This window comes from Meleagris gallopavo, chromosome 10 (genome assembly GCF_905368555.1).
Source record: "Meleagris gallopavo chromosome 10, MGAL_WU_HG_1.1, whole genome shotgun sequence".
Taxonomy (NCBI): domain Eukaryota; kingdom Metazoa; phylum Chordata; class Aves; order Galliformes; family Phasianidae; genus Meleagris; species Meleagris gallopavo.
In genome coordinates, this window is record NC_139413.1 from 2835401 (window position 1) to 2857997 (window position 22597).

The 22597-nt window shown below is 42.0% G+C and overlaps 1 protein-coding gene across 2 annotated transcripts in view; it reads right to left on the reverse strand.

The window, feature by feature from the left end:
• SMG7 (SMG7 nonsense mediated mRNA decay factor) overlaps positions 1 to 22597 on the reverse strand; it is a 46068-nt gene that overhangs the window by 2136 nt on the left and 21335 nt on the right. Inside the window, exons 6-22 of one of the 2 annotated variants that reach the window (XM_085231128.1) lie at positions 22226 to 22297; positions 21404 to 21554; positions 20931 to 21066; positions 18743 to 18905; positions 17794 to 17950; positions 15718 to 15788; positions 15315 to 15375; positions 14646 to 14765; positions 13824 to 14256; positions 10122 to 10266; positions 8568 to 8956; positions 6753 to 7118; positions 5029 to 5178; positions 2881 to 2961; positions 2147 to 2306; positions 707 to 877; positions 466 to 614 (exon numbers count right to left, since the gene is read on the reverse strand). In XM_085231128.1, coding sequence (XP_085087254.1) covers positions 466 to 614; positions 707 to 877; positions 2147 to 2306; positions 2881 to 2961; positions 5029 to 5178; positions 6753 to 7118; positions 8568 to 8956; positions 10122 to 10266; positions 13824 to 14256; positions 14646 to 14765; positions 15315 to 15375; positions 15718 to 15788; positions 17794 to 17950; positions 18743 to 18905; positions 20931 to 21066; positions 21404 to 21554; positions 22226 to 22297 — 2975 coding nt within the window. The remainder of the gene's footprint in view (positions 1 to 465; positions 615 to 706; positions 878 to 2146; positions 2307 to 2880; positions 2962 to 5028; positions 5179 to 6752; positions 7119 to 8567; positions 8957 to 10121; positions 10267 to 13823; positions 14257 to 14645; positions 14766 to 15314; positions 15376 to 15717; positions 15789 to 17793; positions 17951 to 18742; positions 18906 to 20930; positions 21067 to 21403; positions 21555 to 22225; positions 22298 to 22597) is intronic. The other variant, XM_085231129.1, reaches the window with a different exon arrangement.

Below are 22597 nucleotides of genomic sequence, written 5' to 3' on the forward strand. Positions count from 1 at the left end.
AGCACCTCCTGGTTGAGGCAGACCTTTCCTTTCAGGTGAGAAAGCCAAAACTGTTCTGTATTCTCTCCTCCCTTTGTAACTCATACCTGAAAGTTACCCAGACTTCAAAAGAAGGCCTTCTGAAGAGAGGCTCCCCTTGAAGATTACCCTTGCCTCGAGAATGGAAAAATCCACCCCACGTTAACAATTACTAATTTTAGACTAGTCAAAGCAAGTGTTATTTCTTCCAGTTCTGCCAGCCTGTTCTTGTTCCACAAAATATTCTAGAACGGCAGGAACTGAAAAACTGTGACATCTCCTAGCACTGGTCACACCTCCCACATTATGGGAGCCCACGAATCTGCAGGAAAAAACCTTCAAGGTCTCAGTGAACTCGGACACGGTGCACACTGCCAGGATCCCATAACACCACACCCTTTCCATAGGCAAGCACCCACGCCCGAGCACAGCTTCAGTCCAACATACCTTTAGGCTCTCCATGAGCACAGCTGAGGAGTCCTCCATGGCGGGGCCCTGGGCTGCCCAGGTGCCACTGGGAGCACTGGACTGGTGCCAGCTGCTCTCTGAGGATGAGGACGTGGCTGGGAGGTAGTCCAGACCAAACCCTCCCATTGCTGAAATGGGGAAGAGAGACAAATTCAAACAAATCTATAGCAAAACAAATGCCAACAGCTGGCTTCTTCCGGGCCTGGAATGCAGCACTTGCCTGGCTTATCTGTTTTCCAGCGGTCTGCAATTCTTCTGTCTCTGTTGTCTGGAGTCCCAATAGGTCCAAAGTTGGAGAAAGGAACAGAATTGTGATTATGGGTTGGAGGGGAGCTTGGCAAGCTGCTGGGGTTGGAGGAGTGAGGAGACTGGCTGGCTGGTGTCGAGTGATCTAGTGGTTAGAAGGCAAGAGGAAAAAGGTGAAGATGAGGAGCTTCCTCATTTTGTCTTTCTTAGTGCTGCTAATGATTCTGCCATCACCATTTTTCCCAATACTGAAGGTCTGTTTTTATTCCTTCCTTCACACAAGTGTAATGCAAATTCCTAAATCCTAAGTGGAAATGTTTGTGCATATAAAAAACCAGCATGACTGTTTAACGCATACGTGCACTTAGCAAAAAAAAAACCTCACGAGGGTTGGCTAACAGATGAAGCTTTCCCCAAGTTTCTTGGGCACCTCTTCTCAAACCGAAACAATAAAAATCCCATCTCCAAGCTTCATAGGCCAATACAAAATGACTTTAGATCTCAAGGAGTTTCAAGTTCACAACTCAAATTTGAAAGTTTTACACTTCTGTGAATCTGAAAGTAATTCAGACCAGAACCAAACACTGAGCAAAGGAGGAGGCTGACATGGGAGTGTCTGCAGGCAGGAGAGTGATGCCTGAAGAGAACACAGCAGGGCAGGGTGGCAGGAAGCTACATGGTCTCAAATGAGGAGGTGAAGTGAAAGCTTAAAAGCTGTAACCATGTCCTGCCATAACCCTTACTAGCATAAAAGCTCTTTGCAGCTCCTTCCATTTCATCTACAGCAGTCACTTCTGGTTTGTTGCAAAAGTTTCAGTATGACCAAGCAACATCTGCAGGGGACAAGTTATTTAAAATCCTCCCGTTTGTTAGATGCAGCTAACTCCTTCCTTCCTCTCACACTCTGCTGGATTTTTAGTGAGGGTAAAGCCATGACAATTCTAATGTATTTTATGTCCTTCAGAAAATGGTTAAAGAAAAAGCTGGTTTGCTTTGTAGGCTGCTTTAAGAAAAAAGAACTGCCGTATTCTACTCCTCACTCTATATAGTTTCTCTTTCAAATATCAGCATTATGAAATCTAGTTCCTCCTGTTTTTTCCAAGGAAACAACACTAAAAGCAGACACATTCTAAAAATTGAAGTCCTACTCCCAAGTACTTCTGAGGAGTAAGTTAAAGAGATTTCAGGATTTAACACTTCCTGCAACTTTCATCCTGCTCAACTACTTCAACTAAAATCTGTGTTCTTACACTATAATAAAGACAGAATCCCATCACATTTCAGAGGATATATAAACAGAAACCTTCAGACCTTGTAAAAGATTTTCTTTTTAATTTTTAGTTACAGTTAACTTGGAGTAGGTTCAGAATTAATTCCAATCCTCTTGAAGTCAAGACATTCGTGCCAGGATTACCTGAGCTGGCTGGAAGGGATGGAGACCACGGGGTCCCTTCAAAGAGAGAATACAGTGAAGTCTCCTGATGGGCAACTGAAGGGGTGACCTCTGTTTTTGTGCTGGTATTCATATTTTTGCCATATACCTCATTAAACATGCTGTTATTTGGATATCTTTCCTGCAAAGCAAAGAAATAAGAAAGAGCTTCAGTAGCAGATTAATTTGAGAAACAGACTGCTCAAATGAAGCAGTTATAGATCAAAACACTTTTCTAACACCTTCCTCATTCCTCAGAATCTTTTTTGAACGTTTACTTAACAAAGTCCATCACATTCTGAACTTCTTCTGCTGGACTGCAATGCCTTCATAACTTTTTTATGCTTCTACTCAAAAGACCCTGCTCAGCAGTTCCTTGGAAGAGAAGAGGCATCCCAATAGTCAGGAATAAAGAAACACTGTGTCACAAAGCCTGGGGATGAATCCTTTCTCTCAGAGATTCCTCTGAAAGCATCCCAGGAACTCAACAAGACTCAACAGTACATCTGCTGAACTACAGCTAGGATGAATTTCAGAAGACAATTGATTTTCAAAAACAGTAGGAGGCAAAGATAATCTTGCTCATACAGACTAAAATTAGGCACGTGGGTCTCCTTTGTGCTTGCCATTAGTTTGTACCAAAGGATGTGCCTACACAAATTGGCTTAAAGGCAAGTCTGAACAGCATAAAGGCTTCCAACTTGGTCATCACGTACCTGGTTAAGAGAAAAGCCACTGAGGGACAGGAAAGATGATGACTGAGACATCAATTCTGATGGTTTCTCCAACAGGGACTTCTTCAAAAACCAAAAGTGGAAGAAGAGCAGTTAGTGTTCAGCAAAGTGAGCAGGAAGAAAGTAAGCTATGAAGAGCTACCAAAGGACACTTGGTCGTGTTTAAGGTCTCTTGTATTTCAGCCTCGGTACCCTGGAGGATGGGGTGACCAAACAAAAACAGAAGATCACAAGTTTCCTTTCTAACTGTAATCAGTGCCTGAAACCAACAGGGACAGCTGAGAGTCTCAAGCAAACCCTGCTAACAGAACAGCTAACAGCTTTTAGAATCCTCAGTGCCTTTGGGTCTGACACATCTACAGAGGACATTCCTAGCAAAGCTACCAAACCTATGGCTGGGTAAATGAGACAGGATCCTTTCCAGTGACATGAGAACTCACCCACACCTGCTGAGACCTCATATGTTGCTATTCACTGACAGTATTTTTCAGTTTTGAATATTCCTGTACACTCTTAGACAGTAAGATTAGCTGTGAATTGAATCCTGTTAAACAGTGCAAGCCTCATCTAGTGCTCTCTCATTTTCATTAAAAATGACTAAAGTTGAAAAGCCTCAGTATTTACAGCACAGGTTCCAAAGCTTCCCCTGGTTCCACATTTAAGATATCATGGCCTTTTCCATGACCCATTCATGACCTACACCCTCTCCCATACAGCTGTTATTTGCAGCCTGACGTTTTTCAGCTTCCTTCTTCAGCTCTTGTTATCATTAGGTAATAAAAAATACTGACACAAAATAAATCTATTTGGGGAAAAAACTGGTTATCACCAAAGCACAAATCACAGCAACATTCTGAAGCTTGCTTGGCAGACAATGAACACCACTGAATTTAGGATCAGGGTCACTGAAGCCACAGAATCAGTAAAATCAATTAAAACCACGTGTGATCCAAAATTACACCTGTAGTCTCATTCCAAACGAAAGTTCTCTTGCACTCAAACCAGCTTGACATATCAGATTTTATTATTCCAATAACAAAAACCTGGATTAGTTTCCCCTCTCTACCATCATCTTACTATCTGGAATATCTTTGCTTTTATCCCGTAAGCCTGAGACAAACAACCTTGCTTCCTTGGCAAGCAGCTCCTAGCTTGTTAGGCTTTCAAAGTGACAACTCATTACTTTGAAAACATGTTTTAAAAGGCAGACAAAATTCACACTCTGCATATGCACACAGCTTGCACAGAGAAGTATTTCCTTCCGTTTGTCAGCAGACAGCAATTGTAAGAGCTTCAAAGGAAGCTGTTGAAGAAGCAGCTATTTATTAGTTTCTTAGCAAATCTAAGATGACAGCAATGAGTGCCTGCTTTGCTACTGGCTCCTTGCAATGACATGTAAAAAAACCTGAGGAATGGAGTTATTAAGCAGAAATTTCAAGTCAAGCCACAAAAAAACTCTTCCTTATTACCACCACGGTTCCAAAATACGTGTTTAATGAGTTTGCTCCTAGCTACAGAAGAAAGGCACACTGCATTTTCAGAGGTAACGTAAAAATTCAGCAGCTCAAAGGCCCTCTAGCTACTGAACTGGGAATACATACACATACAGGAGTCTGTCAGAACTCACTGTACTGATACAGGAGTCACTGATTATTTAGCCAATTGTTGCAGTTTTCTTCTAAAACCATCTGGCCCTTTTACATTCTCTCCTGCATTTAATAGTGTGGTTTCCCCCTGCCATTATGCAGTCCTCACAACAAAAGACACTCTTGTTCTGATGACTTCCACCACACACCCTCATTCTTACTACCAATCCCAGACAACTGCAGAAGAACAGGCATATTAAATGACACATCTGTGTCTTTCCCGTGAACTGTGCTTACAAAAAAAAAGTCCCAGTTATACTGACTTCTCTCTGGACGTGGACAAAGAGCTGCACTGGGTGCTAAGTCACCTCTGAAGCTATCCAGAGCCAGGGGCCTTGGTCTGAGCTCTCACACAGTGACTGACTCAGTGGTGAGGAGGTGAAGGGGAGGAATGGGGAGGAGAAAGTAACTTCCCATTTCTTATAACTTCACAGAAGAAAGAGATGCCAGTTAGAGAAGCAGCAGTATTAAGTCAAATACATACAAAGAGGCTTCGTCCAGGAAGAGAGGCGAGAGGCCCCAGCAGAGCTGGGTAAAGATCAGGAGGATTAGAGAAAATCAGCTCTTCCTCCTCCTCCAAGGCAGCCAGACTCTTTAACAGGTCCGGAGGAAGCAAAGGGGAGCTCTTGGGGTCCTAGTGACAGAAACGAGCACAGTGAGACAACAGAAGGCAGAACGGGGAAGAGCAAGAGCTGAGAAAGGCTAAAGCAAAGCGGGACGAGAGAGCAGAGGGGGAGGCAGACTTGTGAGGAGTGCAGAGGGCAGCATGCAGAAGGGCGAGGTGAGCCGAGTGCAGCAGAGGGGGGTGGAGGTGCACAGAGAAAACACTGAGCAGAAAACAAAAGCAGCCTAACGTGTGCCAGGAGCGCTGCAGCTGCCTGTGAAGTAAGTGGCACAGCCAAAGTGATGGGCAGCTGCTTTTAATTAACACAGCATGTGCTTCCCATTGCGTTACTGACAGATACTGAAATCTGTTTTTTACATTTAAGGACAATGAAAGTGATTTATTTTTCCTGATAAGATTGTTAATTATTCTTCCAGAGCCGTGAGTAATTTAGGTTTCAACCACGGTTACATTTGCATCTTCCTTCCTCTGCTTGCGGAACTGAAATCCTGTAGGACTCACTTCTCTGCTAATGGCTACTACACCACAGCACAGCTCCCCAGACCAGGCAAAAAAGTACCCTGCCAAGTGCAAGTAAAACTTGGCATCCCAAAATTTGGAAGGGATGCCTAAAACAAGCACCATGGACACTGTCTCTATCCGTATGCAGTGTGCTTGCACCAAGGCAATGCTTTCCTTTTAGGGATGAGAACAAGGCTTTGACCCACTCTCCATCTAAAAGCCACAGCCTGACATCAGGGTAGAGGCAGTCTCCTGGATATTGTCTGGCTTTTCTCCCCGAAGGATAAGCTAAGTGATCCCAGCTGATCTCTTGAAAATTGAGTGCATTTACAAAGGCATATCTGAGCAGAGGTTTAAAAAAGCCTCTGTTTAAGTTTCCTTATAAACATCATCAGAAGCACTTCCAGACAATTCGAGACCGTTAATAAATAACAAAGATGGCAGGCTTTTTATAAACTGCAGCTTGAAGCACAACTGCACAGACAGAAGCAAAGTATTCCATCAGTGCAGTCAATAGCTAAGGAAGGGAGCTGATCAACTCTCTTGCTGCATGGTGGGATTTGCAGAGGGGGAAAAAGCAGAGAAAGAAAAAAAAATCCCACAATGGGGCTGCTCATACCACCCTTGATTTGTAGCCCAGGCTGAGGCTGCAGTAGCCAAACTATTCAACACACTCAAGGTACTCTGCGGGTGGCATGAGTTTATTTAAAGGGTAATAACTCAATTGCAATTATTTGGATGGTTTTCATCAGGTGCCAGACAAGAATTTTCCCTGTCAGCTGCCACGTTTCTTGACCTGGCAGACACAGTGCAGAGATCAGCATTTATATCTACGCTGAGCAGAACTTGCACCTCCTTGAATTAAATCTTCAAGAGTCCGATCCCACAACACAGCCCACCAAAGTGGCCAATTCAGTACCATTTGCTGGGATCCCATTTACCAACACCAACATCCAGCGCCCCACTAAATACGCTCAGTAACCTGCCTGGTGCTAGAGGGGACTCCTAAACACAGCATTCCTGCCTGAGCTGTCAGCAATATCAGAACCTTACTGTTTTCCACTTGTAATACAGATCTTTACCTCAAAGGTCAGCCTGGAGACAGCATCCTGCTCTGGACGGAAGACTCCTTGCCGCTTTCCCCTGCGCTCCACGTTAGACTGCTGTGCCATCACCCTGTTGTCAGCCATGCCAAAGGAAGAGTCCCAGTAGTATTCTGGCACCTTGACTTCTGAGGGGTTCTGGTTATATGGCTCCATTGGGAAAGGCTTCATTTTTTTCTCCAGAGGTTGCTGTTGCATCACAGGAGACTGCAATGACTGTTCAAACAATTTTAGAGGATCCTGGGCCTGCAGGTAATAGGACTGCTTTACAGGCATAATCTTTCCCAGTGAACCTTGGACTTGAGGCAGGTTCCAGAGCTGCTTTGATGAGTCTGTCTGTGGATACTAAGGCAAAGACACATGCTTTCATCAGCAGGTAGAAACAATTAACATTAATTGAATGTCTAACTTCATTCAAACTGTTGCTCTAGCCAACCCATTACAGATATACTGCAGGCATTCTAATTTGCTACATTACTCACCAACATTCAGATCGATAGGCATATTAGCCTCAACAAGCTGTATGCCAATAGTCAAGCATAAGCCTTACTTGAATCCAGCACTTACCAGCACCTTTATTAAGGTACTGAACTGCTGTCCAGAACAACAGGAGGGTCTTGCCTGTAACAGGCCAGAGTGCAGATTTTGTCAAGCATGTACATACAGAACAAAGTGTGAGGGAGCTGAGCCCAACAGAAAGAGTAAAATTCAGACTCCATCCTCACGCTTACATCAGAAAGACCCAAGAGAAGCATCTCAGAAACATCACCTTCATACCTTGTTCATAAACAGAAACAGATAAAGCAGATTATCACCTACCCAACTTCCCTCTTAATTACAGAATCATAAGTTCATGCCCACTAAATTTCATCTGTTTATCAAATTCTCCCAGAAGTTTACAGATCAAAATTCCCAAGTAAGATCCTTAACAACAGCTTTTGAAAGGTAACCCAGTCACTAGTGGTGTTCCTCAGGGGTCAGTATTGGAGCCAGCCCTGTGTAGTATCTTTACTGACGATCCAGATGAGAGGATTGAGTGCACTCTCAGTAAGTTTGCTGGTGATACCAGCTGGGAAGAAGTGTAAATTCACTTGAGAGCAGGAAGGTCCTTCAGAGGGATCTAGTCAGTCTAGATCAATGGGCTGAGCCCAACTGTATGAGCTTTAACAAGACCACGTGCTGGGTCCTGCACTTTGGTCACAACAATCCCATGCGTTGCTACAGGCTTGGGGCAGAGTGGCTGGCAAGCGACGTGGAGGAAAAGAATCCGGGGGTGTTAGCTGATAGAACGTGAACCAGCAGTGTGCCCAGGCATCCTGACTTGCATCAGAAATAGCACAGTCAGCAGGACCAGGATGTTGATCATCCCCCTCTATTCAGCCCTGGTGGGGACACACCTTGAGTGCTGTGTTCAGTTTTGGACACCTCACTAAAGGAAAGATATGAAGGCCCTGAAGCACGTCCAGAGAAGGGAAACAAAGCCGGTGAAGGGTCTGGAAGGAAAGTTTTATGAGGAGCAGCTAAGGGAATTGGGACGGGTCTGTCTGGAGAACAATTGCTCAGGGGCACCTTATGGCTCTTAACAACTGCCTGGAAGGAGGCTGTGGTGAGGTGGGGGTCAGCCTCTACTCCCAGATAACAGCAATAGGACAAGAGGTAATGGCCTTAAGTTGTGCCAGTGAAGGTTCAGATTGGATATTAGGAAAAATCTCAGAAGAGGCGCTGAGTTACTGGAATAGGTTGCTCAGGGAAGTGGTGAAGTCACTGTCCCTGGAGATTTAAGAAAAAGCTTACCTGCTGGAACCCAGAGTGGTGTGGCGGGCTCTTCCCCAGGCCCTGCACAGCTTTTGTTGGCGACTGTTGTTGCTGTTGCTGGGCCAGAGCTTGGACCTGTAACTGACTTGCAGACTGTGCTGTTGCCTGAGCTGGTAAAGATGAGAGGGGCTGCTGGGAAGGAGGTGGTGTCTGCTGAGGTCCCTGGGTCATAGGCCCCGGTCCTGAGGGCCGCTGCTGGCTGTAAGGAATGTGGGACTGTTTCCCACCTTGCACCTGGTTTCCTGCAGGCGAGTGAGCCGTGGGCTGGAGGAAGGTTCCTGGGACAGAAACACCACCTGGGAAGGTATACCCTGTGCTCATGGAGAAAGCCACAGGAGGAGGGACAACATAGGTTGGAGGTGGAAACCCTGCAAAAGAAAAAATATGCCTTTCATTGCAGTTTCTCATAGCAGACAGCTCCCTCAAGAAGAAACTGTTGTGAATTTGTTTATTTTGCATATTTACACTATGAGCACAAGAAATAACACCATTTATGCACTACAGTGTCCTTTTCTACCTTTGCAAGTACACAGTTACAATCGCAGTTCTCAAGTTTACTGCCAGTATTCCAGGTGCTGGTAACAGTCTGTGACAGCACTATCTGGGAGAACTGCAGGATTTCCATCCCTTTATCTTCCTGCTTTTGTTTCCCTCCACTAACTTTCTCACTCGCCATTGTGGGCTTTGTGATGTGTTACCTTTGAAGCTCCTACTCCCTCAATCACACATTTTGAGACACAAAAGCAATCAATAAGACTCCTGACTCCTCCCACAGGATAGCTAGACTCAGGATTAATTTAGATAAGCAGACAGATGGTGAGCAAACCAATCCTCACACCCATAAGATCAATTTCTTCCCTTTAGCTCACCCTAAAAAGCCAGGTTTGAAAGGAAGCTTTAATTCTGTCTATGACAAGCCAGATTTTGTGATGACTTTAGAAAAAGGGAGGTGCTTCTGTCTTATTTTGCAACTACACGAAGCAGCTGCTGGAATGATACTGCTCCCTGCTATTCTGTGAGCAAAGATGGACAGCAAGGCATGGCAGCAACACTCCACAACAAAACGGGAGCATGCAATGCAGCAACAACAGCAAATGACACCACACAAGTAGCAGCTTGAAGCGTGAGCATCACTACAAAAGAAACTGGGCTATAAAGAAGAAAGCAGTGTGACTGATCTTCTATAATAGTCCTATGCAGAGAGAACACGTTCTCCTGGGCTTGCAGAAGTCTTTGTCATGTTTTGACTAACTACAGAAACAACCTCCTGTGAAGTGCCTTGATCTTGTACCCAGTAAACAAGAAGGAAGGTAGCAGATTTCATGAAAGATCTTGATTCAGAAACATAAGGAATCTTATTCATTTTGTTTCAGTTCTGCTACACCTCTTCTTTACTAGGCTGTAAGAGTCTCAACGTGAGAATGCTTGTTCATTAAAGCAGCTACTACCTGCAGAGGTTATAACAACTAATATTACAGGTTTTTCTTCATAGTCAACAGTAAAATCTCACTCTGAACAAACATCACAAATTACCTGGCCGGCTAGGAAGCGGGGGGAAGGCTCCTGGGTGATGAATGGGGATGAACTGTGAACTGCTGGCCTGACTTGGAGTCTGAGTTACAGGTGTTTTCCTGGCTTCGGATACCGGAGTCTTCCTCATCTCCGTCTGGGATTTCACCTAGTGCAAAATAAAGCAAGAAGAAATTAGATTACTTATCCTGTAATTACCCACATCACAGCTCAAGCCAAAAAAACAAAATCAGGTTGTCTGACAGATAATTTTCTTTTGCCCTAGGTGTTAGGAGGAGGTTTGGAACATCAGAATGCAATCCCTTGCTCTCTGACCTCAGGCAGGTGACTGTCTGTCCTCAGGCACTCCTTGCCTCACAAAAGCACCTGAAAGATAGCTACCCCAGGACCGCAACAGGTTCCTCCCCTAGCAAGGAAGTGGGAAGCAGACATCATAATATCCTCAGACCATACAAAGGACTTACTAACCTACTCCCTTGCAGTGCCTTAAAAAAAAAAAAGCCAACAGTGCTATTAATGCATCTCCTAGGGTGCTGCTACAGCCTACTTCATGCTACTTACCTGCAGCACCTCAACAAACAAACATTACCACCTTCTTCCTATGTAACTTTTTCAACCTCCTCACGTGGTGCTGTATATGCACAAACTCCTGAGTATCATGAAATTCTTTTGATCAATGGCATATACAACAAATAGCTGAAGTGCTTAACCTCTTCCAGTTTACTGTGTAACTGCTGTATGTTCTGTTAAAAGAGCTGCACCAGTTAAAGGCAGAGAGAAGAATGTAATGTAATGTTTACCTGATTCTGAGTCAGTTGCAGTCTGGGTCTTCCTGGAGAGGAAGACAGAGGGAAGACTACTTTCCCTTTCTGTTCAGCTCGGCAGAACTGCCTGGAATGCAAGATGGAGCAGGCAGGAAAAAGACAGCAAGCAAGGAACCCGGGCAATACAGAAAGGGCCCAGGAGCAGACCTGACGCCAAGCCTCAGAGGTGATTGAAAGAAAAGGTTGTTTGTGGGTTTATTTATTTATTTATTTATAATCAGGGGCCAAATGAAAAACACAAACAAAAAAAATAAATCAGTGTGGGACTTATTTCAACATTTAGTGCTGCTGATCTGAAAGGACTAAGAGAACAAGTGCATCTTTCCATAATATGACTGGGGTGGGGGGATAGATGCATTCAAATTGTCTTTCAAGTCTTTCTCCCATTTAGAAATTGTGGGAGCATAGTTTGGTTTTCATTTCATTAAAAATGCAGGATATGAAACTGGGAGGTTTGGATGCATTTCTCATCTCCCATTAGAAAAAGCTGGAAGGAAACTCCTCCTCCTCATGGTCTGGCTGATGCTAAATACCATGAATGATGTAGCAACTTCTGCTCCCACTCTCATGCCACATCTGCTCACTGCCCACCTTTGCCCTTTGTCACATTCTGAATATTTCACTCATATTGTCCCTTTTCTCCACAACAAGCCAAACATTTTTATAACTGATACTGCATGCATTTTTTCATAGTAACGTCAGAATTCAAAGATGCTTTTCTGGCAGTGGGATTTCAAAGTTCTAGCCTACCATACACTGAAAGCTGCAATAAAACATCCCCACAGGTGAATTCTGAAAGCTAAATTACTGGATTTGTTTAATCAAGAAAGACAAATTCCAATTGCTTCCCTTGTTTCTCCTTGATCTCACCTCAGAAGCATCAATAGTACCAAACCTTTATATCCCTACTGGTCTCGAGGCTTCCCACCTACTGCCTGGGTAAGGCACCATTTCCTCCCAGTGGCCTCTCAAGAAAGCATCATCTTGAGTAAGTTTGCATTATATCTTACTTTGCAGCTAGCATCATCACCTCTTGTGAGCAGAATCAACCTGTGCCACGCTCTCATGATCCTGAGCACGCAGTTTTCCACAAATCCATGAAACAGGACTAATTACTTCCCGGCAACAATCCTAACATTTTTGCTAAGTAGGATCTGCAATGACTATAGCTTTCAGGCTTTTGAATGAGCTACGAAGTACATAAAGCTTGAAATTTCAAGGAAGGAGAAAGCAAGTAGACCACTAACTGGTACAAAACCTACACTGGCTTGTTTTCAGCAGGGCAATGAGAAAACCCTCCCCATATTCTGCAGTAGATCTGGGTAAATAAGTCCTCCCAGTCATATTAAAAAAAAAAATAAATTACTGTACTAGTTAGCATAATAGAGCTGATGGGGCTAAAAAGTCAGGGTTAATAGCTATTCAACAAGAGATGTACAGTGACCAAACGGATCAGAACACAGTATGCTACACTTGGGTTTGAAATGTGTTTTTGCTGGGTTTTATAAGTCTTAAGACTAAAAAGCATTAAATATTTAATAGATCAACTATGTCAAAATGACAGTATCTTCCTTATGCAAAAAAACTGCACATACTTATCAGAACATCATGTTTTTTCAGACTCTGGTCCTTCTTTTTCAAGATTGTGGCACAAACACTGAAACTGGGAGTTATGCTCAGGCCTGCAACCACATTCCAGACGTGTTCAATAAATAAAATTCCTGTTATTCTACCTCACCTAAGCTGTTTTTCAGGTACCAGTCTCTTGCTGAGTGACTCACAAGCAACTGCCACATGGCTTCTGCAAGCTACTCCCCTTCACACCTGCAAAGGCCTTGCCAAAAACTACCAAATGCTGCCAAGTGCAGACCTTCCAGCTCATAAAGATGATGCCTAACAAGAAATAATCAAGAGGATAACAAGAATGATTCAAGGGTCCTACCAATGCATGGCTAGAAAGACTCAAAAAGCTGGTTTATCCAGCCTAGGGAAAACAAAATCTTGCTAACAAGGCCCTCAGAGCAGTTGCAGAGGGGAAGACAGGTTATTCTGCAGAGATGATCTAGGAAGTAGTAGGCTTACACAGTGGCAAGGGAGATAAGCACATAACAAAATGATTTGTGCTTGTAAGAATGATGAAGAACTCACACAGTTTCTCTAGGGAAATAACAGCACGTCCCCATCACTGTCCCTATTTACTACAGCCCTATGGAAGCCAGAACAGCAGATTCATTATCTGCTTAAGAGGTGACCATTTTTTGTACACTGTGCTCACGTAAGTGCAGGAAAAAAACCACACCTTTGAAAAATACAAGTAGAAAAGAGCCACTGATGTGACAACCAACAATTCTGAACAAGGATCTGAGCAGTCTAATTGCAGTCTAAAAGCTGTGCGGCCTTTCTTACTTTCAAGGAGGTCTACCTGACTTCACATGCAGTACAGTGACGCACTCAATTTATTAAATGTGCACAAGCAACTGAACTGAAAATGCAAAGTACCACCCAGTTCCTTCACAGCAGAATACAGTTGGGAAGAGTGACTAGGACCTGGTCATACAAGCTGTCCTGTTAACCCAACCAATTTGTGGAACAACAGCTGTAAATCCTTGCTTTTTAAAAACATCAACGTGTGAAATGTCACCTTTCACTGCTCCCTACCTTTTCCTCCCCCCAGAATTGAGACAGCATCAAGGAAAAGGGCAGAAATCCATAGATCAGTAACACATCTGGTCTCCAAGGTAGACACGTTTCTTTGTGCATTACGGGTATCTGCAGAACCCAGAGAGACCTCAGCTCTACAGTACTCCATGCAAGCAGTGATGGCCCTCACTCAAACATCACACTGCCTAAGATACAGTATCCCTTTGATCTCAAGGCTTACCTGAACTGCCACATTCTGCTTTCCTGCTTCCTGTATCTTATCCACGCCGCATTTCTTTGTTTCATTCTTCCTTTTGTTGTTATCCTTCTTTCCATCATTCTTATTGGCTACTATTCCTTTGCTATAGTCCCGTCTTTCCCTACCCACATCTTTAGGAGGATAGATTCTCCCCTGCTCTCTGTTCATTTCCCGTGGCTTAATATTTTCTTTAAACGTGACCATTGGTTTTTCTCCTGAGTCACAGTTGTTTAAACTTCTGCCAGATGACAGAACTGATTTGAGTCCAGGGCTCCCATCTGTGGATAGTGGCTCTGCAATAGACGTTTCTTGCAAGGCAAGGCTCTCTTTGGCTTCACTAGGGTCTTCTAGTATTAATTCTGGGATTTCCGTCAAGAACAACAGCTTTCCTACCTCATTTTCACACTGAATCAGCCTGAAAAAGACAGAGGAATTGAAAAGCATAACCAAATAGGTTTTCATATGGCAACTTCACACATTAGCACTCTTCCTCTCATCTCAGCTGTGCTTCAGTACCACTATAAAGGCCTTATCAAACATGATACTTCACTACAAATGATTCCTATCAGAACTAGCTCATGAAACAGCGTGCTAACTCACAGCACACGTTATTAGTGCTGCCAGTCCTTCAGCATCAGTGAAATGTGTACACCTTATATCAAATTGCTCTTCAAAATAATGAGAAAAACAAGTTCACCTCTGTCACTTGTACTACCCAAGCATACAGTAGCAACTGAAAACAACTATTTGCTACTTAAAGCTATTTTAAAGTTTATTTTAGTTTTTAAGTATTTAAGTGATTACCTGGGCTGGTTATCAGCAATCCATTTGCCTGTGAAGATCAGTCGCTGTTGCCGTATCCGACGCTGCTGCCCTTCTTTATCTCCTGTAATTGCCTGGTGGCCTTTGGAAAAATCCAAGTTCCTAGCATTGAAATAGGAGAGGATATAATATTAATTACACTGCTCCCCTCAGCAAAACCACATTCCTTCAGAAATACAATTAGTCGGTATTACTTCATCATAATTTCTGGTATTTCACCAGATCCTACTCAAAACATGACAGTTACAGACATCCAAGTTACAGATCCAATTCTCTTTAATAAAGATGCTTTTTCTTGGAGCATGACATTAGTCACAGGACACAGTTAAAAGCAGTAAAAACCAGTAAAAACATATTTTATTTGAAAAAAAAATTCTTTTCCTCATTTCTTATTTTTTTCCCCTCTCAGTTTAGTAGCCTGAAGATTGCAGAAGAAAAAGTCATAAGCAATTCTGTAAGCTTGTAACTTTCCTCAGAGCTTCACTGTAGACTGGCACAGAATCTATTTTCCTCTTCAGAATGGAGACTGGAGTCCTATGTTATCTATTCCAACAGTAGCATGCGTTCATGAATAAGATACTATAGGGAACAGGTCAATGTCTACCAAAGTAGCAACACTAAAAAGAGCAGTTGCCTTCAGCTGTCACCCACCTGAATGAGGGTCTCAGAGCCAAGAATCCTTGCAACTCAAATTCTTCTGGAAGGGGGGTTGCTGGTGAATAGACAGTAAACAAGATAAGGAAAGCATTAATGCATTTAGTACAGAATAGTAAAAAGACACCTCAGCAAGGTCACTATACACAGTGAAGCCTCCTGCTAATGTGCTTGACTGTACTAGTCCACCCTGCAACCCGAGGAGATAGAATAAAGCATAGTCAGCTGAGCAAGAGAAAGTAGCATTTGCCAAGTGTTTATATGCATTCATATAGAAGACAACTTGTTCAGCTTTTACCTTCCAACTGCAATTTCCCACATCAGAAAAAGGCCATATTGTTTCCTGTTTGTTTTTTTTTTTTTGTTAGTTTGTTAAAGCATAGAACAGAAGGACTCTTACCATTATTATTGGATAGATCTTCTTCATGAGGATGGAAGCTGTTTAGAAGAGAAATCAGCCAGGGCCATATGCTGCAAATCAGAAGGCAGACAAGTGAAAACCACAAAACGTGGAAGTTATTCACCTTATTAGAAAAATATTGAAATCTATTACACTGTTACAGTGTTTAATTAATTAATTCTCTGATTTCCAATCAAAGGTTTTTCCTCAAGTGCCAGGGAAAAGATCACTGTCTTGAAGTACTTGGTATTTGCAAAAAGCCAGCCTAAGGCTACCCAATAAGCCAGACTTTTGCAGTATCATGCTCATGAGCAAACAACTCAGGAAGCTGGCTATGAATTTAACCACACAAAAACATTGCATGAGCAAAAGTTCAGAGGGATCTGAACTTGTTTATAATCCATGTTTTCCAGTTCAAAGCTGCCTACTCTCAGAAGATGGTAAATGAATCAGTTTGGACACAAAACGTTATTGAGGTACACCTGCTGTTCTACTGACATTAGCAAAGCTCTGCTGCACTGAAACAGATACCAGAAAGGTAAGAAGGTCAGAAGTAATAGAGATGAAAAATGGGGGTTAGCTGGCAGTAACCCAAGCTTGCCCCAGCAATACTGGTACAAGCTAGGACTGGAAATTGCTTGCAAAGGTCTTGGAGCAAATAATTTAAGAATCACAACAATCACTGCATAGCTGCTTAGCATTTAACTACTACCAACAGGTTGCCTTATTTATTACTTTTTTTTTTTTTTTTTTAAAAGAAAGCTCCAATCTAAAGTGTAGGCACCTTCTTTGGCTTTAGCAATAGGCATCATGGCCATGAAAGCAGCAGGCAAACTATTTTAAGAAGTTGCCTATTTTGCTAAGAGTGAAATGAATATTTGTCCTCCTTCAGCCACAGCCAGGCTTTCAGCCACCAGCCAGCACCTGGACTGAAGAACGCGGCAGGCATCTGAAAGCCTGGCTCAGCTACATGGTTGCATTATGTTGCACACTGCTTTTGTATGCTAAAATAAGCAATAATTCCTTCCTGTAACTGACCAAAAAAAAAAAAAAGAGGGAAAAAAGAGAGAGCACAAGCCTGCTGTAGTGTACAGTACATGCCAGCTTTTCACTACAGATTTGAAAGAAAAAAAGAGATTTCATAATAAGAGATCTCTAAATTGGAACGATGTAGTCATGTAAAAAAAATCTAGAAGCAATGTGGATTGAAAAATTCATTTCCAAAGTGCACAGGTTAATGCTGATATATTGGTTTTTGTCTCAAGTTCTTGTCTACAGGTTCATCTGCCTTTCCAGGTAAGTGCCTCTCCTATTTCAGATGTTCCTTCAGTCTGGAGTAGGGTTAAGGCAGCTAAGCAAGCTGCTTTCATGCTGTTTTCCTTCCAGTGGCAATCCTAGGAAAAATACTCATCCAACTGTGTCAGTAACTGCTCCAGTCTGAAGAAACATTTACTAGATCAGAAACACTTTACTGAACTGCTATAATTCATGGAAAGTTCACAGACTATAAACAAGTTGGTTAGTTTTCAACTATTTAAGAATGTTTATGAGATTAGAAGCAGAAGTGAAAAACCAGCAAGAGTCCAGAACAGTAATGTCTGTGCTGACATTTCAAGACCTTCTCTACCAAAACCAATTTATTTCCACGATCATGAGCCAAAAAAAAAAATCTGGATTCCAGCTCTGGCCAAGCCAATGACTTACTGCATGAAATTAAGGCAAGTATTTTCCTGCCATCTACCTCAATAAATCTGAGAAATCATTACAACAGACCTGACTAATGGTACACTCAGTTATGCTCAAGTTAAATATTATAAAGCAGAATCTTCTGATCTTAATTTTTAAAACTTACAAGCAACCCTGAAGCCAATTTAAAGCCAACTAAAACACCGAAATTGCTCATGTATCACAAGTGTCACTGATGTTTTATGAACACTGTAAGCACATTTTTCAGATGACAAAAATCATAGAGGATGTAACGACAATGTCTAGGATCAGTTTTCCTACCAATCTGTATATCATCAGTCATTATGACCTTACACAATTAAATGTATCAAAAGAAAGATTAACACTCACTACCGTCTTTCATCTACTACTGCCTCCTGGAAAACACTGGGCCTAAGTTTCAGCCAGTCCATTGAAACCTTCACTGCTGGAAGAGGATATGCAGCCCCAGAGTCCTCCTGGTAGTCATTTTGTAAAGGGCACTTGCACAGAACTCCAAGAAAGGACACTGAAAAGAGAGAAAAGGGAAAAAAAAAAAATAGTGCAAGAATAACACTTTCAAACTGGTCAAATGATCTCATCAAATAAATCCCTATCATAAAAGCATACTTCTAAGGAGCTAGTTCTTTCAGCAGCCCAATTACTTCATCTTAAATTCAACAGCAGATCAGAACTCTTCCCCCACCCTATATGTAGTTTTCTACCATGAAGAATGTTTTTTCCCCTCCTCTCCTGTAAATAAAATGCAAATTCTTTTGATAAGTCAATAAAATTCAGTGAGAGCCCCATTACAATCAGACCAGAAAAATACTTGTTTGCATATTGTAAGTGGTCAGCTCTCAACCATCTATCCACATTTTATTCACTTTCCCATCTCAGCACACATACAAATTCATGGAGCTAGCTCTGCAGGTAGGCAGTTGTTAGAGCACACAGGCTTAGAAACAGTACCAGATAAAAATGACCATGGTGCTTTTACAATGAACTTCAGGCTGGAACCTGGAGGGGTTTTGTAAGCCGAGCCTAAGCCTTATCAAGTTAAGCACTCAAAAATTCAAAAGTCAAAAATTCCCTGCACTTCTACATAACATATCAAAGGCACAGAAGAGCTGAGACCTAGTCTGTCAGCACCAGGTCATCCTCAGTCCTAGCAAAATAGAAAACAGTCCAGCATTTACCAGCAGCACTAGACATGAATGACCCTGCATGACCACCCTCCCTTAACTTTCCTCCATCTGACAGCAAATGACTAATGGATGCTATGTACAAAAGAAATACAAAGAACAGTTTCCATACTCACTGAAGAGAGCCAGTAGCTGTGTCCAGCAGAGCTGCTCATCCTGGCTGTAACTGTGCTGCTCTGTTTCACTGCTGAAATCTCGCAGGTGATGCAGTTGAAACAGATTGATAACAGTAATATGTACCAACTGCTGAGAATTGAAGGCCTTTTGAAATAACAACCTCTGCAACAGAGACACACATATAAAATGTGCATTTTTATATGGTAAAGCACACCCCCCTGAAAGGATTAGTAGTTGCTAGTGCACTGCTGGACTAATGTTTCTGCCCTTAAGGCAACACTCGTTCTACATTTTTTCAGGTCATCACTAATAGTGCAGCACAAGGCACTCCCAGCAGGACACAGGCAGATGCCTGCTGTTAAACCCAAGGTTTTTGCTCACAGAGGTAACAAATCAAAAAGCCCTTAGGAGTGGTTCTCTTCCAGAAAAAGTGTGGCTGTCATGTGCAATTACAGCACCTGCAATGCAAGAACTGCAGGAGCACGCGTGCCCGCTGTACTTCTCAGCCTTTCCAAGAAATGTCAGTGATAGGGCAACATTTAAAAATAAAGACAACAGGAAAACTTAACCACTGAGTGATTACGTATTAAAGACTAATTCCACATCTAACTTCATGTGTCGTAGAGTGCCGTGGTTGCCTGAAATAGCACAAGCTATTTACAACTGCATTTCAGTAAGTATGCTGTAGAACACCTTTCTCAGAGCAGGAGAAGAAACAAATGGTTTTTTGGAGTACTAAGTGGAAAAAATATATATATATATATATCCTAAATCACAACCAATCTGTTCTGTTCAGACAACAGTCAGGCAGGCAAACTGTTTAACCAGTGTAAGCATCAGAAAAAGTGTCAGTTCTGTATGCAACCTTGGTTGTTAGTTAAAGGCAGGAAGCATTGCCAGTTGGCAATTCAAACCACTGGTGCTGGCAGGAGCAGAACCATGGGCCTGGCTGAACACTCCTGCCCCTACAACTGCTTTCCAAATTCACAATTAACATCAGCCACACAAATCAGTAGTTATCCACCATCTGAGCAACTTCACATCCACATTCAACTCATCTGAGTCAGAAGAGTTGCTCTCTAGTGAATTAAGTGTTGCATGATGTAAACAGAAGTCATCCAAGCAATAAAATAGGGCTCAATTAACTCTATTTTAACACTGTGGATCAATTAAAAAAGTAAGGCCTGAGTCACAAGCCTGAGCAACGCTTGTAGTTATTGATTATAAGCATTGTGGAAAAAGCAGAAGTTGCTCAACAGTCAACAACACAAAGAGAGATACAATTACTTAGTTTTGAAAAACTCTTAGCACTTAAGCAGCTCACATTCAAAGCTCATACGAGTCCAGCCCTGCTTTTATTTCAACGACTGTTTGGACCTAGCATTTTTAATGCACAGTGCAACGTAAACTGACACTGTGAAGATCATTCGTATTTCTTTAAGTTGCCAAGACCCACTCCCTTTTTTTCATTCTGAAAAACATCTACTCCATTTGCTCTATTGAACTCATCCATGCTGTTCATTTTCTACTAGTGAAGATGTTTCCAGAAGGCACATAACAGATAATACTACATGTCCACTTTGAAGCTGTACTACCTTGCACTCATACCTTTAAAAGTTCCCTCTGTTTCAGTCTTTGCTGTATTGTTCAGCTTAATGAGCTGTCTGCATAATTAATAGGTACTCCTGGATTTTCCAGAGGAAACATGTTCTGAATAGTCCTGGTCTACACACAAATTAAGGTTGTACTTTCAAAGACAAGCCACTGACAAGAGAGGCCAGTTGTCTGAGGAAGATTAAAAGCAATCTTATTAACCAGTGGGAGTGACGGTATGCCATCCAAAAATGAAGCATTCAAAACTCTTCAGGCAACTGAGCCAAGACTTTCCAGATTAAGCAGGTACATTTCAGAGGTATCCAAGAATCATCCAGGTTAAGGAGCAGAGAATCAGTTGCGTTCACTGATTTACACAACACCACGCCACGTATCGAATGGGAAAAAAATCCTAATATTTTGCAGAAGTCAACAGAACTATCCATTATTAACCGTGATGCAAGCCTCCCATAAATGGCTACTTGAGCTCCACTTGCTTTAGCGCGTGAAAATGTTATTATTGGACTGTAATTTCAGAACTCTGCCACTAAAAATATTCTCTTCAATATACTAATTAATACTCGTAGAACTAACCTTGAACTGTTCTTCCAGCTTTTCTCGAAGAGGGCTCAGCTTCTCCAAGCTCTTACTCAGGTACACATGGCCATGGAATTTAATAAATGCCTTGATGAAGTCAGACACACTCCATCGAGTCTTCACCTCATCACGACTACAGTCAGAAAAAAAAACACCTGGCTTCAGTCTATGGAATTAAACAGAGCTGCATATAACATTACAAGCTTTCTCTGTGAAGTTCAAGAAGGAGCAACGTCCATGCAAGGCTGCTTTTTCATGGTGGCACAACATGCTTTTGTCCTGCACTCCCTACTCGCACTAAAAGCATCCCAGACACAGAATTCCTTTGTTCCATGCATGCATAACAGTGCTCTGACTGGAAAGGGATGTCAAGGGACTTCAGTTTCCACTACCAAATACAACTAAGTTCTGGCAAGGGAGGCAATCTCCGCCATCCTATCTGAATATAAATACATCATGCTTAGCCTCACCTTTCCAGTGCTTTAGAAAGTGCTTTTTGTAGGTTAGTGGATGCAGCTGGGAAAGGAAATTTCACAGCAATGCTTCTGCAGTAGTAGAAAATTGTGGTCAAGTGGTCTCCTTTGGAAGAAGCTAGAATAGCCAACTGATTATAAGGCTGACCTGAAGGAGAGAAAAGACAAGTTGTCCAACAAGTGTCAAGTGAAGTGGTTTAGATTTGAGTTCAAGTCTGGTCACTTTAAAAGGGAGTAAAAAGTCCTAAAATTTTTAAGAGACAAGATTCAGATTAGTCTGCTCACCCTTTTCCTCCAGCCTAATTATCAGTATTATTCAAAAGAGAAAGCTTTGAAATTTGTGGTATAGATTTATTTTTTTTTTAAACTACATCTTTCAAAATTAGACAACAAACACTCAGCAAGCTTCTCGTAAAAATAAGATACTTTCAAACTAGGCTTCTACCACCAAGATATTTATTATCCTATAATTAGGTAAGACCTAATCCAGTTTTACTTCATGAAACAAATTAAATATCAACAGTTCATATTTTTTGCCTGAAGTGTAAAATTTTTTATTATAACACGAAGAATAGTTAAGATATAGCTAAAAAATTGAATGACTAATTCAGCACAATGCAGCAGTAAAAGCCTGAGTGAAGCCATGTTATTAAATACTCACAAAAAAGAAAATTGACACAGATCAGGCAGACAGCTATTATCTAAATGATTTACTGATGGATTAGGCTTTTCTTGTACAGCTCTTTCCAACGACTACACAAGGCAGACACTTCAAATCTTCCTTTCAAATTATGAAACTAATCAGTATCCCCAACTCACCATTAGAAGGGACAAGCTGAGCTGCATGTCTGTAGTAAGACTCTGCCTGGCTTGTCTGATTCCTATATCGAGCTAAAGAAACAAAAAACCCAACAAATTGAGACCAAACAAAAGCAATCTTCCTGCACTTACTTTAATACAATCCAGTTTACCCCAAGAGTGTTTTATTACCATTTTAGAAATGAGTATCAGCACTTACAACTATGCCAAACAGCAAGAAGATTCAACAAGTTAAATTTTTTAAAGACATCCTTTTACCTCAGGTTCGGTTGTCATGGCTTATCATTTTTTATTTTAGAAAGATGTTGTGCCAACAGCAACACATCTAAGGAGCTACAAGTGTATTTTTTATACTTACCTGCACAACCAGCA